Consider the following 21,107-nt stretch of genomic DNA (forward strand, 5'->3'; position numbering starts at 1 on the left):
CACCAATAATATTAGACAACAATATTTCCAGAGAGGCCAAATAAATAGATTATCAAAGCAAACAAATAACCTAGATCCTAGAGTTGGTCAGTTTACAAGCTATGAAACAGAAGGATCTATAAAGTGCAATTCAGGCCCAGACATGTATTGGGGTGCAGTGGAAACATTATTTATGTTCATGTATGCTTTTAGCCACACACAAAGTAATTTACTTCAGTGGGTGGGACTACTTTGGCTACATGTGCCTTGTGAGATTATACTTTTCTTTTAGCCAATGTTTTAAATTGGCACGGTTTGGCAGCTGCTCCAGTATTAAGTTTTCAAAAACCATGATAAAATAAGCTTTGACAAAGCCAAAAAGCTGGCAGCAAGCAGATTGGCTTTGCCAATGACTGTTCTTTTTCTCTGGAAGGAAGCAATAGTGTGCAGGATACTGGGCTCTTTTGGTTGACAGACCCATTGCGCAAGAGCCAGACCAGCTTCAAAGCCAGACACTTGTCATACCATTTTGTGTATGGCCTGCTGTTTTGTTCCAACCATTTCCATTACTCGTATGTGATTATTAGGTCTCCTGGCGTTTAACAGCGCGTCAGCGCTGTGTCCGCCAGGAGATTTTTTGTGGCTGACTCTGCTTCCCAGGAGACAGCACCTGGCCGCGCGCATTTCGCAAAAGGCGAACGGCGCAGGCCACGCGCGCGCAAACGCGCTCGATGTGGCTGTCTCCTGGGAAGCGCAAACACACAGGCACACCTCCCACTGCATGCATGCGCACACACATACACAAGCACACATACACGCACGGAGAGACATCCCCCCCCACCCCTCCGCCGTCGCACACACAGACACACGCACACGCACACATACAGGCATCCCCCCTTCCCCGCTCACCGGCACTCAGGACGGTTGCAGCCTCCGACCGCGGGGCTCTCCCTCGGGCATGGGAGCCCCGCGTCACCACTGCTCCTCCAGGCACTCCGTGGGCGCGGGCTTCACAAAACGGAAGTCCCGCCCCCACCATAGGTTTCGTTTTTAGGAGTGCGCGCGCAGTAGCGTCGTCCTCCGTGCCAGCAGCTCGGGGCTTACGTACAGGTAATATCAAAATAGTGCACTTCTGACAGTGCTTTCCCTTTTTTGTACATTACTGTTACACGATGAGATACTGCACTAAGGCATTGATGATACCAACATTTCTGGAGGTTTGTGCTGAATTATGATGCTGTGAGTAATCCTCTTGGGAGACCTGTAGCCCAACGACATGTCAGGTTTATGACGATTTCAAAAACTCGGAGTAAACCAGCGGCTTTAATTTGCATGGCAAAGAGTAAAATTGTCAGCATATGTCAAATTAATAGCAGTGATGAGTTTCAAATAGTACAGAAGTCGGCTGTGGTTGTTGGATGTCATTGAGAGTTGTCTGTTATTGTCTAATAAACCTACATGTGAACTTCCAGTGCTGGGAGAAAGTGCAGGCCTGTTTTGTTGTAGAATAACAGCAGGCGCTTCCTTTTCAATAAGGCACTCGCGAGACATTACAGTACCGTCCAAAGCTTTCCTAGTCCACGCCAAAGGGTCTAGAGGGGGAGCGGTGATGGTTTCACAGTCATCACCGTCTTCCGAAGCATTAAGGAGAGCAAAATAGTCTATAGAGAAGATTCAATACGTGTGATATAAAACATGAAGGAAGTAAAGTACACATCTCTCCTCATTCTCGGCAGGGTAACCCAGCTGCACAAGCTTGAAGTGAAAGTTACAGGAAGATGTTATTGAATCTGAATACTCAGCTTTTGATGGGGCAGCCGAACAGACTTACTGTGGTGTGTTTGGGGAAGACAAACGAGTTCTCGAGTGGAAGCCGCTCATATTAAAGCTGAGTTATGAGGCTGGTGTAGGTATATGTATTTCAAAACCATAATCATTTTCATGAAGTTCTCTCCAATAGTTCTGGGATGCGAGTTGCTAAGAAGTTACCTCTTTACCCTTCGATAGATTCTTTATTGTTGGCCCATACACCTTATATTATCCTGTGAACTCTCGGGTTGGTCCTTTTATTGTTACATATATAAAGACAAACACAAAAGTGATAGCCACATCTCGACAGATAAGCATTAATGATAATAATCACAACGAACACACAAAAAAATAATATGCACAATTATTTAAGATCTAATGTAAAAGTATATACCTTTGTCCTTTTACAGAATCCAATTGTTTAGCCCCTTCCTCGTTTTACATAGCCCATCAACACTCACTGTAGTCTCATACACACAGCACACTATAGGGAGACAGCACACTATAGGGAGACAGCACACTATAGGGAGACAGCACACTATAGGGAGACAGCACACTATAGGGAGACAGCACACTACAGGGAGACAGCACACTACAGGGAGACAGCACACTACAGAGAGACAGCACACTACAGAGAGACAGCACACTACAGAGAGACAGCACACTACAGAGAGACAGCACACTACAGGGAGACAGCACACTACAGGGAGACAGCACACTACAGAGAGACAGCACACTACAGAGAGACAGCACACTACAGAGAGACAGCACACTACAGAGAGACAGCACACTACAGAGAGACAGCACACTACAGGGAGACAGCACACTACAGAGAGACAGCACACTACAGGGAGACAGCACACTACAGAGAGACAGCACACTACAGAGAGACAGCACACTACTGGGAGACAGCACACTACAGAGAGACAGCACACTACAGAGAGACAGCACACTACAGAGAGACAGCACACTACAGAGAGACAGCACACTAGAGACAGCACACTACAGGGAGACAGCACACTACAGGGAGACAGCACACTACAGGGAGACAGCACACTACAGGGAGACAGCACACTACAGAGAGACAGCACACTACAGGGAGACAGCACACTACAGGGAGACAGCACACTACAGGGAGACAGCACACTACAGGGAGACAGCACACTACAGGGAGACAGCACACTACAGAGAGACAGCACACTACAGAGAGACAGCACACTACAGGGAGACAGCACACTACAGAGAGACAGCACACTACAGGGAGACAGCACACTACAGAGAGACAGCACACTACAGAGAGACAGCACACTACAGGGAGACAGCACACTACAGGGAGACAGCACACTACAGAGAGACAGCACACTAGAGACAGACAGCACACTACAGGGAGACAGCACACTACAGGGAGACAGCACACTACAGAGAGACAGCACACTACAGGGAGACAGCACACTACAGGGAGACAGCACACTACAGAGAGACAGCACACTAGAGACAGCACACTACAGAGAGACAGCACACTACAGAGAGACAGCACACTAGAGACAGCACACTACAGAGAGACAGCACACTACAGGGAGACAGCACACTACAGGGAGACAGCACACTACAGGGAGACAGCACACTACAGGGAGACAGCACACTACAGAGAGACAGCACACTACAGAGAGACAGCACACTACAGGGAGACAGCACACTACAGGGAGACAGCACACTACAGGGAGACAGCACACTACAGGGAGACAGCACACTACAGAGAGACAGCACACTACAGGGAGACAGCACACTACAGGGAGACAGCACACTACAGGGAGACAGCACAGTACAGAGAGACAGCACACTACAGAGAGACAGCACACTACAGAGAGACAGCACATTACAGAGAGACAGCACACTACAGGGAGACAGCACACTACAGGGAGACAGCACACTACAGAGAGACAGCACACTACAGGGAGACAGCACACTAGAGACAGCACACTACAGAGAGACAGCACACTACAGGGAGACAGCACACTACAGGGAGACAGCACACTACAGGGAGACAGCACACTACAGAGAGACAGCACACTACAGGGAGACAGCACACTACAGGGAGACAGCACACTACAGAGAGACAGCACACTACAGGGAGACAGCACACTACAGGGAGACAGCACACTACAGGGAGACAGCACACTACAGGGAGACAGCACACTACAGAGAGACAGCACACTACAGGGAGACAGCACACTACAGGGAGACAGCACACTACAGAGAGACAGCACACTACAGAGAGACAGCACACTACAGAGAGACAGCACACTACAGAGAGACAGCACACTACAGAGAGACAGCACACTACAGGGAGACAGCACACTACAGAGAGACAGCACACTAGAGACAGCACACTACAGAGAGACAGCACACTACAGGGAGACAGCACACTACAGGGAGACAGCACACTACAGAGAGACAGCACACTACAGAGAGACAGCACACTACATGGAGACAGCACACTACAGGGAGACAGCACACTACAGGGAGACAGCACACTACAGGGAGACAGCACACTACAGAGAGACAGCACACTACAGGGAGACAGCACACTACAGAGAGACAGCACACTACAGAGAGACAGCACACTACAGAGAGACAGCACACTACAGGGAGACAGCACACTACAGGGAGACAGCACACTACAGGGAGACAGCACACTAGAGACAGCACACTACAGGGAGACAGCACACTACAGGGAGACAGCACACTACAGGGAGACAGCACACTACAGAGAGACAGCACACTACAGAGAGACAGCACACTACAGAGAGACGGCACACTACAGGGAGACAGCACACTAGAGACAGCACACTACAGAGAGACAGCACACTACAGGGAGACAGCACACTACAGGGAGACAGCACACTACAGAGAGACAGCACACTACAGAGAGACAGCACACTACAGGGAGACAGCACACTACAGGGAGACAGCACACTACAGGGAGACAGCACACTACAGAGAGACAGCACACTACTGGGAGACAGCACACTACAGAGAGACAGCACACTACAGAGAGACAGCACACTACAGAGAGACAGCACACTACTGGGAGACAGCACACTACTGGGAGACAGCACACTACAGAGAGACAGCACACTACAGAGAGACAGCACACTAGAGACAGCACACTACAGAGAGACAGCACACTACAGGGAGACAGCACACTACAGGGAGACAGCACACTACAGAGAGACAGCACACTACAGAGAGACAGCACACTACAGGGAGTGCAGAATAGTGAGTGCAGAGTAGTGCGTGCAGAGTAGTGCGTGCAGAGTAGTGCGTGCAGAGTAGTGCGTGCAGAGTAGTGCGTGCAGAGTAGTGAGTGCAGAGTAGTGAGTAGTGAGTGCAGAGTAGTGAGTAGTGAGTGCAAAGTAGTGAGTAGTGAGTGCAGAGTAGTGAGTGCAGAGTAGTGAGTAGTGAGTGCAGAGTAGTGAGTGCAGAGCAGTGAGTGCAGAGCAGTGAGTGCAGAGCAGTGAGTGCAGAGCAGTGAGTGCAGAGCAGTGAGTGCAGTGCAGAGCAGTGAGTGCAGAGCAGTGAGTGCAGTGCAGAGCAGTGAGTGCAGAGCAGTGAGTGCAGTGCAGAGCAGTGAGTGCAGAGCAGTGAGTGCAGAGCAGTGAGTGCAGAGCAGTGAGTGCAGAGCAGTGAGTGCAGAGCAGTGAGTGCAGAGCAGTGAGTGCAGAGCAGTGAGTGCAGAGCAGTGACTGCAGAGTAGTGAGTGCAGAGTAGTGAGTGCAGAGTAGTGAGTAGTGAGTGCAGAGTAGTGAGTAGTGAGTGCAGAGTAGTGAGTGCAGAGTAGTGAGTGCAGAGTAGTGAGTAGTGAGTGCAGAGTAGTGAGCTGCCTCAAGTGAAGTACTCTGGTACCCAAGGATGACTAGCAAACAATATTATTCACAACGTTGCTTACTATTCAGCAACATTTGACAGTTTGCAAATGATCTTTATACAACCATTCAGAGTTTGATAACAAATTAATGTAACACATTGTAATATACAATGCCAATAGCTCAAACTTTAATACTGGGAGACCTATTGCATTGTAAATGCTTGTATATAAATAGAAATAGACCCAGGACGTCTTACAGAGGTATTTGAATTGTTTTCAGCGGGAACCAACACTGTTGCAAGTTTATCCATTTGCTTTTTAAAGGTAGGTAGCTATGCCAGCAGCAAGGTTTTCTGAGAACAGCTCTGTGGAACAACACACCATTAAACTGTTTCCATAGGAACTTCCAGGAAACGTATAAAGCACAGACATGGCTCCTATTAACTGAGGGAAAAAAAGTACAAATTAAAGTCAATCAGCACTCCCCATCTCACAACCATCACTCTGACTGATATTTTTAATTTGGTTTGATTCAGTGTATTGGTGACATTTTAGTAAATGGTTGCAGAATCATTGTATTAGGCCTTATTGGTTGATTCCATTATAGGGGTGGCATATGATACCCGAGAGATCCATTTGTTAACCCGTGTAATCTTGCACCCTTAATTATATTTTGTGTGCTTCTGTAAGGAACCTGATCAATCACTTATTAATAATAATGCAATTTCATGTTCAAAACCACTTGTTTCTCTCTAGTCCTGAAGAATGGCGCATAGCAGAACATTTGCATGGGAAACATCACTTACAACGCAACTTTTACCACACGATGCTTTTACATCGCAACTTTTACAACGCAAACCATTACAACGCATTGCGCTGGGGGGCGCTCTAGGATAGGGAATATATTTAATTTACTATGCAACACCTTCCCTACTATTCACGGGGACTGGAGTTGGAATAGTAAATTAAATAATTCACTATCCAGCGCCCCAAAGCACTATGCGTTGTAATGGTATGCGTTGTAAAACTCGCGTTGTAAAAGCATGCGTTGTAATGTCGTACATCCCATTTGCATATATCATTGAAACATGTTGGCTTTTTTATCTCAATAGTTTGAAAAGAAATCAAAATATCCTTAATATTAAGATCACGCCTTATTACATAAACTTGTGTTTACAGAATAAGTCGAACTGTTTGCTGCACTTTTGAGCATTGTCCACTTTGAGCAGCCAAGCCCTGTCCATAAGCATGTATGTTATCAACACTGCCAGCCCTATAAAGTTAAATTTTATAATAAAGGCCGTTAAATCTTCCAATTCTTCAAACGACTTTTAAATGCTGCCCAAAACGCTACAAAAAACACTGTTGTGAAAGTAAATGGTTTCAGGGCAACAAAAAGCACCTAATATCACAAAGTCAACTGTAAGAGAGACATTGACATACTAACTTTACAACTTTTTATAATCTCCTTTGCTTCTGGACTCTTGAACTGTTACGTAAGTAAACCCAGGATTTTTTTTAGATGTCCCAATATTACATAGGATTTTTTTTTTACTGTCACTGTTTACTTTTAGCGCAGTGTCCAGTCGAAAAAAATTAAGAGACAAAAGCACTGGAAAACATGTAGAGCTGTTGAAGACGATATCTTAAAGAGCCATATATGTAACTCTTAATCACTCCGTTACTGAACCACTATAATTGTGTGAAATGTTGCTAGATGTTTTGGGATATTGCGCACACCAAATCATGCAGTGATGTCCCATAGAGTGAGGGTATGTGAGAACAGGGGCAGTTCCTGCATGAGGGCGTTTCGGCGTCGCTCCCTCATTATTTTGCCCTAGGGTCCCAGGCAGTTGTGAGCTGTGTGAACAAAAATGTGTGTAAGAGTAGTGTCACATAGCCCGTGGCAGTCAGCAGTCTCGGCCACAGGCCGGTTCCTTTCAATCATCACCTCACAATTCACTTACATCTGCCTGGGCTTATGGGGGTGGGATTAGGAGCAGTCAGTACAACTGCGCATGTTCGGTTGAAGAAGCTTGGGGGTCGAAGCCGCATCCTCCCGGTCTCCTGATGAGCGGTGAGTTGTCCTGCCCTGACCAATCCAAGCATTGCTTAGTAGCGCCTGGATTGGCTTTTTTAGCGTCTCTAGGTAGAGAACGCCGAGCCTGTGACTGGGCATGTCCCAGCCTGGAGCATGGGGAGCATATTCACCAATCACCAACCAACCATGTGAAGCTGTGCAGTAACTGTACATTTTGCCATAGCTCTCAACCTCTTTCCCCGCCTCCCCTCTCTTCTAGCGTAAGTATACGCCATTACACACAAAGGGGCATGGAGAGCCGAGAGGAGAGCTCTGAGTTTCCGGCCTGACTCCGTCATCGTGGTAGGGTAAGATACTCAAATTTTTTCCAGATGCCACCACAAAATGAGCTTATCCTGTCCTTGTCATGCACATACCAACTGCATGGGGCAAAGGTCCTCGTTGAAAGGACCGGGCAGACCTGAAACGCTGCCTTGAGTCTGTGCAAGTTTCAACTTGTGCAATAGCAATTGCTCTACTCTCTCCTCTTGTAATGTTAACTTTGTTCAGCCATCTCCTTCCCCCGAGTCCCCAGGTCCCCGTGTGTCTTTTCAACCCCCACCCCACCAACAGTCTGGCTGATCAAAACCGTGCGCTCCCCTTCCTCCCACAAAGACAATTCTGGGCAAATCACTTAATCTCCCCTTGCCTACCAAAAAACATAAAATAATATATCCTTGTGTAATGTAACTAGTGCTCATATAAAGCGCTCTGATACCTTCAGGCCGCGTTCGATCTATGTAAAACTGCAAAAAAAAACTGAGAATATTGAAAAAATATGTTTTGCATTAAATCAAATTAGTGATTATTTGTTTTTGATAAATTCTCAGTAACAACTGCCTAAATTCATGTCACAAACTGTTAAATTCAATTGTCTGTACTACGGTCTAACAGCCGTGTGTCAATCTATGCAGCGGGCACGTGCCCAGTGAAGTCCTGCCATTCACACATAGCAGGTCACTGAGGCCGGTAAAGTGCAGTATGCAAATAAATCCCATCCATACAGATGTTATGCCACCTCTAAGCACATAAACTCAGAATGTATGCCATTAATGCAATGCTCATGTAATGATCTGTAGATTATTAATTAATGCCAGAGAATGAAAACACTTCAGCTCCTTGAGTGTGATGACGACACAGGATACTGTTCCTGGAACTGTAAGATGCATGTCTGTTTGCAAAGAGCGCCTAAGAATGTCTCTGACAACACATAGGATGAGACCACATGCAGAGTCCTGCAGGTTGTCATGAAACATGTCACATGCAAGCTTAACGTTTGATGCAGCCTGGTATCTATTGTATATATGCGTTCTGTGCTTGTTTATGTCCTGAAAATAGCTTGCAGCCTACGCAAAGTGGTTTGATGAAAGAAGGGGCTTCCAAATGCAAGAAATACAATGCAAGGCATGTGCCAGGACATAATCAAAACCACCTGGCCTGGTCAGAAACATTTTAAGGCATCGGCAAAGTAGGCTCAGCTCTGGCCCAGGGCTCCAGAATTTCCATGGTCCCCCTTATAGAGCCAGCGCTGCTCTGCAGAGATTGTTGCACTGATGACATTGAATAATCTTTAAACAAACTGTTTTAAATACGATTTTCCTTTAATTTATTTTGAATGTAGGTGGTGTGAGAGGCTAATATAGACATTTTTCAGAGAAATGCTGTTTGTTTTATGCAACATCCATATAAAAGATTTCTTTTAGATCAAAACAGGACCTCACATATGAGAAATGTGAGGGCGACAAAGAGATTATTTGCAGTAATATTAGTGAGCATTATTGATGTCAAAACTAGAATTCAATGATTGCCTTATTAACCTTCTTGCTTTTTCAAAGTGTGCTTGGAATAGGCACCATTTGCCCCCTCTTTTTTCAAACATTTTACGGGGAAAGAACACCCCTGAACCTCCCCTATATGGCTGGCAGGCTCGCTCGCTGCGCACACTCACCACCGGCCACTCATCACAAACTATTACGCCTCGCCGCTTTCAAATGTCTCCAGCCGCCACTGTGTCGGAATCCGTAAGGGGTAACATGGTTGCTGGATGTAGCTCATGGCTACAATTCCTGGTCGTGTTAAAACGCTAGTTATGTTGTATTCCAATACACCCACCTCAAGCATAATGCTTTCTGTCATGTCGTTGCCCACGTTCCGCTCATGGTAATAGAGAAGCTGTTGAGATGCAGACACATCACAGTATGAAAATCTCTAATCCATTTGTTCCATGGTACCAGTTATCTCAAAATAATTACCAAGAAATCTATTAGCCACAAACGTTTGGATTGGCAAGAGACCAGACGTGATGTACACATGTATTTGTTGGATGGTGTGAGAGATGGCTTTAGGAGAGTTTCGGTTCTCATTGCCCCCTCCCCATGAAAATAAAAGGAGCAGAGGTGATAAACGGAAGAAATTGCAGTAATTGTTTCTAAGTAAGGGGTTAGGGTAATGTGTTTCTTGGTAATTGTTTTTCACATAATTCTGCATGCGCTCCTGCTGCTGTGCTCTGCTGCAGGCTATGTTCCTCAATGACTTTTTGGATAAATAAAAAAAGAGAAATAACTTTTTTTTTAAATATATATTCATCAACCTCCACTATCCTAGACATACTTCCTGGAGAATTGGATAGAAGTACAGTAAACCTAAAGTCAGGCCCAACTCTCCTTTAATGATAACAACAGCTCCTCCAACCTAAAGTATTATCCAGAGTTGCAACGGTGTTGGGCTAAATATATTTTGCCAATAATATAAATAGGTTAGCTGTGTGCAGTTCAATTGAAGCTGCAGTAAATTTTTATTTCCAGTACAAATGAGTAGCTCAGTAAATGAGGTGTGAAATGTATAATGCTAGCAAAATGGTAATCGAGGGGAAATAGTTGAATTAAAATGGAGGAAGCAAGGGCAAGCTGCTTATGCCAGAACTGAAAAAACACAATGTAGCTGCTCATCAATGGCAATCTGTGTATATATGGATTCATTTATTGATATGATTTAAGATGCACCAACATACATCATCAAAGCCTCCGTCTCCGCACAGGTGTTAGGTGGGTAGGGATCAAAACAGCAACTGGAGGCAGGGGTGCAGGGAAAAATGGCAAAGGAGAGGGAGTCACAAAGCAGGTATGTAATGGCCGGAGGCTCCCTTGCAGAGTTTTAATTTTAGCACCCTTTGACGGCTGGTAAGTTATGTACTATGCTATTATATACAATCCCACTAATCATGCGACGCATGGTACATTATGGGTTGATGGTTGATAAAACTTGATTTTCTCATTTGTATGCGTAGGCTGGTCTACTCAATGGAGAAAGAGTATGGTTGCCCGTGATTAGCAGTCCTTAAATTATACAAATAAAATACCAAGTAATTTGAAAAATAATGCATGGCATTAGGAAGTGTCTCTGAACTTCCATGGTTGACATTCTCAAAGTTTGTGGTTTTAAGTTACTGCTTTCGCACCAGTGTACTTACAGTCACTTCACATAGGGTCTGTAGCAGAAGTCAGGAAATGTTTAGTTTCTAAAACCCTAGTTGACATTGATATTTCTCAAGGAATCTAAACGTCATTGATTCTTGTTCACCTTTTAAATGAAACAATTAATGGTTGTTCAGTTTACAAAATTATTGTTTTTTTTACTTGCAGGAATGTTTACCCTTGCAGAAGTTGCATCTCTTAATGACGTCCAGCCTACGTATCGTATTCTGAAGCCATGGTGGGACGTTTTCATGGATTATCTAGCAGTTGTCATGCTGATGGTTGCCATCTTTGCTGGCACCATGCAGCTGACCAAAGACCAAGTGGTATGCTTACCAAATGTGCAGTCCGCTGTAAGTTCAAAGGTTCAGCACACTGCAGCAGAAAATGAGGAAACTCCTTCTACACCAAAGCTGGATGACACAACCAACACAGGCAATGAGGAGTCGAGCATGAGTACGCCTGTTCTAGAAGGCCCATCAGCTGTAACTCCCGAATCCTCCACATCTGGGGCTAATCAACCTCTGTTGCTGTCCACAGCATCCACTAATCATGAGCCAAAACAGGACCAGAGAAAACCTGGAGGACGACAAACCTATTTGGATTATCAACAATACGTATTTATTAATCAAATGTGTTACCATGTTGCACTTCCATGGTACTCCAAATATTTCCCCTATCTCGCTCTCATTCACACCATCATTCTGATGGTCAGCAGCAATTTTTGGTTTAAATATCCCAAAACGTGCTCCAAAATTGAGCATTTTGTGTCAATATTGGGAAAGTGCTTTGAATCTCCGTGGACCACAAAGGCACTGTCTGAAACTGCATGTGAAGATTCCGAGGAGAACAAGCAAAGGTTAACTGGAGCCCACACTCTGCCTAAACATGTTTCTACTAGTAGTGAAGAAGGGAGCCCAGGTGCGAGTACCCCTATGATAAGCAAATCTGGTATCAAATTTTCTGCGGAAAGGCCTGTTGTCGAGGTACCTGGTATGACCATATTAGACAAAAAGGATGGCGAGCAGGCAAAAGCCCTGTTTGAAAAGGTGCGCAAGTTTCGTACTCATGTAGAAGACAGTGATTTGATTTATAACTTGTATGTTGTTCAAACTGTCATCAAGACAGTCAAGTTCATGTTTATTCTTTGCTACACTCTTACATTCGTCACAGCAATCAGCTTTGAGCACACTTGCGAACCAAAAGTAGAACATCTTACTGGGTATACCGAATTTGAGTGCACGCATAATATGGCTTTTATGTTGAAGAAACTGCTCATCAGTTACATGGCACTTATTTTTGTCTATGGCCTCGTTTGTCTGTACACTTTATTTTGGTTGTTTAGACGACCCTTAAAAGAATATTCTTTTGAAAAAGTTAGAGAAGAGAGCAGTTTCAGCGACATTCCAGATGTCAAAAATGATTTTGCCTTCCTTTTGCACATGGTTGATCAGTATGACCAGTTGTACTCCAAGAGGTTTGGTGTCTTCTTGTCTGAAGTAAGTGAGAACAAACTTCGGGAGATAAGTTTGAATCACGAGTGGACATTTGAAAAACTGCGGCAGCACGTCTTGCGCAATGCCCAAGATATGCAAGAGTTGCACCTCTTTATGCTCTCTGGGATCCCGGATGCGGTGTTCGATCTTACAGATCTTGAGGTGCTAAAGCTCGAGCTCATTCCGGAAGCAAAAATTTCTGCAAAAGTTTCACAAATGGCCAGTCTCCAAGAACTTCACCTTTGTCACTGCCCTGCTAAAGTTGAGCAAACTGCATTTAGCTTTCTTCGTGACCATCTAAAGTGCCTACATGTCAAATTCACCGATGTGGCAGAAATTCCTACGTGGGTTTATTTGCTCAAAAATCTGCGTGATTTATACTTGATGGGTAATTTGAACTCTGAAAATAATAAAATGATAGGTCTTGAATCTCTCAGAGAGTTGAGGCACTTAAAGACCCTTCATGTGAAGAGCAATTTGACAAAAATACCATCAAACATCACTGACGTAGCTCCACATTTAACAAAGTTGGTCATCCACAATGACGGTACTAAGCTTGTGGTGCTGAATAACCTTAAGAAGATGTTGAATGTAGCAGAGCTAGAGCTACAGAGCTGTGAACTAGAAAGGATACCTCATGCCATCTTCAGTCTCACTAACTTGCAGGAGTTGGATTTAAAATCAAACAGCATCCGCACAATTGAAGAGGTAATCAGCTTCCAGCACTTAAAAAGGCTGACCTGCTTGAAGCTGTGGTACAATAAAATTGTTAATATTCCTCCCTCAATCTCCCAAGTGAAAAACCTGGAATCTCTTTATTTTTCCAACAACAAATTGGAATCTCTACCCGCCGCCCTGTTTAACCTTCAAAAACTCAGATTTTTGGATGTAAGCTATAACTCAATTTCTTTAATACCAGCAGACATTGGACTGCTTCAAAACCTGCAGCACTTGCATGTCACTGGAAACAAAGTGGAGATTTTGCCGAAACAGTTATTTAAGTGTGTAAAATTAAGAACTGTAAATTTGGGTCAAAATTGTATCACCTCAATCCCAGAAAAAATAGGTCAGCTAGTGCAGTTAACCCACCTGGAATTGAAGGGGAACTGTTTAGATCGACTCCCGTCCGAGCTGCTCCAGTGCCGCCTTCTCAAGAGAAGCGGACTCATTGTGGAAGATCACCTCTTTGATGCTTTACCTCCAGAGATAAAAGACGCTTTGAATCAAGATACAAACATGATCTTTGCAAATGGAATCTAAATAAAATTTAAACAATTACAGCAAATGCAAGAACTCTAAGCCTCTAAAAGGCAGCTTTGTAGGAGGAATGGCAGTATATTCTAAAGCTAAGCACACAAAAATGATGCAACTGAATCGTGCAAATAAGAATCCTAATATTCAAAGAATAACTTTTTAAAAATAAATTCTATTCAGTTTGCACTGAAAAAATCTTTTCTGTTTAAGATGGTGACTTGGACACTGCCTCCATTTCTTTTTAAATTGTTTACAAAACTGCCCATCTGGGAAATTTATGTTCAACTTATTATTCTTTTATGCTAGCTGATATGCTATTTTTTTAAAGACATTTATTATGTTGATGTGTACGATTAAGAGGCAAAAATGAAAGTAAAAATTGCAAGTTATGCTAAAGATATTTAATGGTACTTTCACATAAAAAGATTTACTAAAATGAACAAACCTAGGCTTTATTCCATTATACTTGAACTATTGCCTGTTGTAAGTGGTATGCATGAAGTGCCCATTTCCTGTCAAATTAGGTGACTGTTGACTAAAGCTTGTGGGCAGAAAGAAATTTAGGGAAGGCCATGCCCTCTGTGTGTCATCCTAACTGTGGCATTTCCACACATTCGCTCTCTGTTGCTTGGAGAAGCATTCTTTATTAGCCTTTATATCTGTAATTGCCATAAAAGCAGATATAACAATAAGTTCAAATAAACCAGAATCTGTAAAATCATAAGATATAAAATATTTTTTTTTTAAAAGGGACATAAGAATAAGAAGTAGCTGCATATGAAGTATGGGACAAAGTTAATTTCAGAATGCCTAGACATAGTTGTACTGTAGCATGCGCTGGAAGACCATACTAAAAGAACACATAGAATTTATAAAATTAGCAGAAACCTTATTAAAAACAAACAGGTTATGGACACTAGGCACTAAGCAGCAACCGCGTGACCTTCCTGGGTCTCCACTTATATGTGAGAAAGCGAGAAACAGCAATACATTTGGTTGAGAGTGGTCTGCCTTAAGAGTCATAGTTGCAATTTTGTAGACCCTAATGCTCAGAATGGGGCACAGCGGCAAGATCCACTTCCTCCTATGTACATGATATTGTGGACAAAATACAGGACATGGACTACAGTTTTCTTAGCTCTAGCTTTCAAACTGCACTTCTCCATCTCGAATTGTAAACCTAACGTTTGATGTAGCAAGACAAAATCTCCATAATATTTTACATAACATTGTTAAAGTTAAACTGAAGCTCAGGATGAAATAAGGAGAAATTAAAGAGTACTTCAATGTTGCTTTTGGGACTGTGGTACACCAGCCTTCCTCTAGTTGGGCTACTTCAGCTGTAAGGTGAAATGCTGTTCTGCATAATTGACCGGAGAGCAGAGGGACAGCAGCAGTAGCATGCTGATCATCCTCCCCAGATTCCCCACTATGTGAATGCTCACTTTACATTTTAGTTTCCCCTTTCGCTCCACTCCACTTTTGTGAAGTGAATCTAGGCATAAATTAGAGGAAAGGTAATAAGTTAGACATGGAGAAAGGCAGCATTTACAGGAAGCTGTACTGGAATCTTAAAGAATACTATGATGGACAGGAAACATTCCAGAAGTGATTTGGAAAGAGCGGGTTGAAGGGAGAATTCTCATCCATTCCAGTTTGTACAACATAATAAATCTTTCGATGAAGAAGTAGAATGGAGTGATGAGTAGAGGAAGCTATACATTGACGGAAGCATACATTCAAGAATGAAAGGTGATGCTTGGTAAAGGGGGGAAGAACTGGCGATTGGGTAACTTCATTTATTTGTGCCTTTTGTGTATATGAAATAGACTGTGTGCTGCACATCTGTTGTCGTGTTTGAGTCCTCAATGTTGTTTAAAAAAACCAATGCAACAGCTGATAAGGACCACTTTCTGCTTATGTTCGACATATATACCTCATGGTCCCCAGTCTAAAATTGCCTACTCTCCTCTTCACCGTATGTCTGTTGTTTACCTTCTGTCCACTGCTTAAACCTCTACATATTTTCCTGCAAGGTTATTCCACAGATTCTGTTTTGCATGATAAACTATTTTCTAACCTACTTTTAAACCTCCCTATTTTCGTGTCTTACTGAAACAGCTGGTTCTAGTAAAATTATTTTCTTCTGTAAAATGTCTGCCATGTATGTTGATTTTATTTGCTTAAGTGCATGTATTTTACATTGTAAAACAAGTCTTTTAAAACGTATGTTTTAATTCATTCACCGCCTTAGTATCCTGTTTCTAGTCTTTTCCAAGAATGCATTATCCATCTGGACATGTGACTTCCAGAACATGACAAATTATTTCAGATAAGGCCTGGTAAGTGATAATTATAAGTGCTAACAGTGCTCGCTTTTTAGGTCGACATTCGAAACCTCATATATACTTCTGTATTTACGTCTGTTGTGGGCTTAAACCCACCCCCCTACTTTTGATTTGTTTGTTTCAATGTCATTTAAAAATCCTTGCTTGCTAGTGGTCAGCCTCCCCCTTTGTCATTTACTTTTCTCTTTCATTCCTTGCACCGAGCAGGGACCAAGTAATGTACCTTTATGCTTTGGTTGTTTATCTGTTTATTGGGGGGAATTTTTTTTAATTTCTTTCCTTCTCATATTACTGTTTGCCTGTGTTCAGCTACAATGCAGGTGGCTTCTTGCATTTTAATGCAACTTTCGCCCCTCCCACCTTACTCCATGTTGCTGCAAGCCAGCTCTCATCACCCTGGAGTCGCTGTTTGTGTTTTCAAAATTTTTGTTCCAGTGCTATTCTACCAGGTTTCCGTGGAGCGCATGAGGCATTTCAGCCCCTCAAACTGGACCCAAAGGTATTGAAGTACTTAACATGATTGTTTGCAGGGCAATAAGAATGATTTGCTCAATTCATGTTTTTGATCCGATACCGAGACCTGAACTTGGCCTCCTGTGCAAATTTAACGGTGCTTGGTGCTTTTAAAAGGAAATGTATAGGATGCTGGGCATTTCCATTTGTTTGTAATCTGTGTCTGTTAAAGTCATGGCTTTTGAGAGACTGTTCTCCAGACCCATCCAAATTATGGGCACAAAACACCAACAGCGTCCCTGCCAGGGGGAAGAAACAGAAAGAAAAGAATGAGGACAGGTAACCGCTGACCAAGTCTATCCTCCTGCCCTTAGCCACTTTCATTGTGACCAGAGAATCGCTGCTGGCATGGCCGTTCTTCTGTGGGTGCAGTTGCACTGGCTTCTTGTTTAAAATGTTGCCATGTATGCGGCCGTTTGGTATGAAGAATCAGGTAGGCCGCTCCCCACCAGTACAAGCATGTATTCTGTGGACCTGATATGAGCTAGCAAAATGCCACTCCTGCCCACGCCCAAAGGACTTGACGGAAAGACCAAAAAGAGCGGTAAGTGGCTGCACTTTGAATCCCACTGTTCAGCGATAGACCCACCTGCTGCGGAAGTGGGTGGTTCTACTTCACACACCCTCTAAAAGGCATGAAAATATTCTGTCATATATAACTCATTGTGTGTTTAACTCTGCCTGAACTCGAACATCCTTTCACACGCATGGCTGCGCATTTGTAGTTGTGAACTGAAGATAATGATCCAGAGTCAGACTGGAAGGCTTGCCGCCATAAAGTAGCCAACGCGCTGCAGTGCTGTGAAGCGCAGGGCAGATCAACAGACATTCTGTAATCCAACATTAACCTTTGATGATTGGGCAAAGGTGGCAGCAGGCTTTAAAAACAATCAAACATGAACCCTAAAAGGGAACCAAAAATACAATTGGGAAAAAATAAATTTCCCAAGCCAGATGTATGTTAAAGACCCACACATTTTACTGCGGGTGACAATGTTCCATAAGCATGTTTTTACTTGCTGTGAAGGCTACCTACATGTACCAAGGCAGTGCCAACCCAGTGAGCCAGTGTCGACAACCCCGAACAGGTGTCTTTCTTCTTTCTTACAGGTCAGAACTTCAATGTCCAGAACCACAAACAGTACAGATGACATATTTTGATTGGGCACATTCAACTTTACACACCTATGGTCCCAGACAGGTCTATGGTAGGTGTTTCCTATTTGGTCCTGAAGAACTGTCTAAGATCCTGTAAGGCCATAAGTCATGAAACATGTTAACCCTACGTCACTTATCTTGAAGTTGTCGAGGTTCATTGGCTCCTGTGACAGCACCCTTGTTTTTACTCCTGTCAAGAAGATCACCTTATTAAAACTGTTCTCTGTATCCCTTAGACTGTTTTAATACACCTAGTGCGCCACCCTACCCTCACTACATCCTCACTTTCACTTATCATTATGGCATACAAAATCAGAAGATCTCTGATAAAGAGCCCCCTTAGGCATTGCAACCCCGGCCCAATGAGAAGAAGTCCATTGATGAAGCATGACACACATCTGGATGTGTGTGGGCAATCAGTTCAGATCACTCTGATCCCCAGAGCCAGTCGAACAGCTCCCTTGCTGGTCCCGACCCCCAGCTTCTCAACTCTCCTTTTTTTCTTGACTCTTCTGGAGGAACAGCATCCTTCTTCTTCTTAATTTTGGTAAAGAGCCCCTCCTTATACTTTTATGTGCAATTTGTTGTTTTAAAGTGCCATGCCTTTGAATGACCTATTTTATGTTGTCACCTAACAGTAAAAGACTACCTACCAAAATAAAACAAAAGAAAGGAAAACGTAACCAGATTAGAAAGAGAAGAATTCCCCCGCCCAAACTCTTGTTATCAAACTTTTGTCCTTTTCTTGTCATATTTATTCACCATAGGATATATCACAACATTCCGTTAGGTTCTTGCACCCCTCAATCAAACACCCACAAAACTCTCAGTCTAAGAGTATGTCGACTGACTCCGGAATCTGGAATCACGGTTCGATCCCCAGCCCCGACGGCAGATTAACCCAGCACCATGTGATTTTGGGCAATGGCTTGCTTAATCTTCCTGACGGCCCCCAGCGCCTAGAGACCCTCTCGGGTGGTGGTGTGCTTTACAAATGTGGATTATTATTATTATTATTATTATTATTATTTTCTTCCACAAAAAGTCTAAAATTGGTAGCCATATTGCGACATAGGCATCTTTCAGTTTGTTGATATGCTCCAACAGTCCTTTAACCGCCATTGTCTCCCAAATTCACTAACTTCATGTATTTCACATAGGACTTGCTGTTCATTTCCAATGTCTAGCCTCTGTAAGATGAGCAATAAGTAGGAGTTGCTAAATCAACTGCTAAATCAACTTCCAGTGGTTCTCCCAATTTTAGGATGAAGGAGCGTACCTAGTATTGTGGCCGCACTTCCTTCCAATATGTTGCTATTTTAGAGCAAACTCTCTATACCTGGAGAGGTATGCCCACTTCGTTGTTTTTGCTCTAGCATTTATTAGTTATCTGTAGGTAAAACAAGTTGTTTTAACTTATCTGGTGTCAGGTTCCGCCTAGTCATAATTTCCAGTACTAATTCCTATACCTAAATTGTGTGGATACATTTTCATGTGTCTCCCCATACATTTCCCACCTTTTTACTGATAGCTTAAACTAGAGATACATTTCTCATTTTGACCTGTATGTCCACGTTCCTGCCACAATAGTGGAGTTTCTGGAGGAAAGATACCCATCACTTACTCGATTAGTATGACGTGAGAAGATTCATTCCTGTTGTCAATTGTCTTGTTGAGGCTTCCCTTTCCCAATGGCTGAAGCACTGCATGCCTCATCTGTTGATACCAGATTTTTTTCCCCTGATCTTTGAAAGACCTAATTTGACCCTTATTAAATGTATCAGCAATTATCAGGCATTCACATTCTCTCCAGATCGTGAAGCTGAATTGCCACCTTCTTGGCATGAACTTAGTGATTGTCTAAGATGATTGTTATTGGTGAGGAAAGGATTAATTTTGTGACTAGTGGCAATTGTGTCCCAAACGTATGGCATATTGTAAATTATGTGGCTGCAATATACACCTGGCCGCCTCGTTGATTTTCGTGGCAACCAGTTGAGGTGACCTGCCCAGTCCATATGAACCCAACATTTTGGGGTCTTTTCCCAGTACATTTAGTTGAGCCACCGTATAGTAATTGAGAATAGAGGGAAAGCCAACCCCTCCCTTTTCTGTCTGAGCTTTGTAGATTTTGGCTGAAACCCGAGGTTGCTTCCGTTGTTACACAACTTTCAAAAGAGCATTTTCCACATCCTTTAGCATTTATCTTTCTGTCCAAAATGGGAAGTACAAGGAAGGCATACATTTGTCTTGGGATCATTATCTAAAGCAAAGCAGACCCTGGTAAAGTATTTATGCAGCACACAAACACATGAAAAATCCCAAATCAATTTAGGTCAAGTAACTTCTAACAAATAAAATGACACACGAACAACAAAAATTCATTCAGTAGAACCAGAGATATTGACTTTTAGAGTTGTAAGTAAATGGCGCCAAAATAGTTCCTAAAGTACAAAGCCCGAACTTGTTTAAATGTTCAAGTTCAACCTGGAGAATATCGCCAGTTATAATTGCCATAATCCAGGGAATGCTGTATACAAGGACCTTTAGTTCTGCTGAGAGTTGTACCTAATATTGTTGATAAGCGACTTCGTGTCACTCTGCCTTGTTTCCCATCAGGAGCTGCGTGGTGCTGTGATGTGAAGTTCTGCATCATGCATTGTCACATCCGACCAGGAGATGTGAGACCTGTGTGTCCTCTGTCTAGTTGTGTCACGATGGGTTGGTTGCAGTGAGACCGCCAATCAGGAACTGTGAAGCGCTGTGGTACAAGGTCCTTACTTCGCTGGCAGGAGTACACTCTGATGCCAGCCACAGGTCCAGCAATTTAGGGGGCTCCTTTTGGGGTTTAGGACTCACTCTAGGCAGGGGCTACCAGAAGGGTAGGTCCAGATGCCGGTCTAGAGCAGGTGGTTAGCTGGGCAGTTGCAGCGAGGTCTCTGAAGCTCGTTGTGCCCCTGTAGCTCACACAGGGGCGCATGCAACTGACCCTTGGAGTAACAATGATTAGCCCGACATGAAGGCAAGCAGGTCCAGTCTTCCTTCTAAGACCGCAAGGCAGTCCTATAATCAGCAGGTCAGTTCTCTGGCATCAGGCTAGTCATTCCTCTGTAACTTTCACAGATTCAG

At 43.5% G+C, this 21,107-nt stretch overlaps 1 protein-coding gene across 3 annotated transcripts in view; it reads left to right on the forward strand.

Moving 5' to 3' along the window:
• Positions 1-14,403, forward strand: part of LRRC8D (leucine rich repeat containing 8 VRAC subunit D) — a 300,848-nt gene extending 286,445 nt beyond the window's left edge. For all 3 annotated transcript variants that reach the window (XM_078646109.1, XM_078646094.1, XM_078646100.1), the window contains one exon: positions 11,378-14,403. In XM_078646109.1, the coding sequence (XP_078502235.1) occupies positions 11,380-13,965 (2,586 nt within the window). In that variant the 5' untranslated portion in view covers positions 11,378-11,379 and the 3' untranslated portion in view covers positions 13,966-14,403. The remainder of the gene's footprint in view (positions 1-11,377) is intronic.
• The last annotated feature ends 6,704 nt before the right edge of the window (positions 14,404-21,107 follow it).

The sequence above is a fragment of the Lissotriton helveticus genome, chromosome 1_1, assembly GCF_964261635.1.
Source record: "Lissotriton helveticus chromosome 1_1, aLisHel1.1, whole genome shotgun sequence".
NCBI lineage: Eukaryota > Metazoa > Chordata > Amphibia > Caudata > Salamandridae > Lissotriton > Lissotriton helveticus.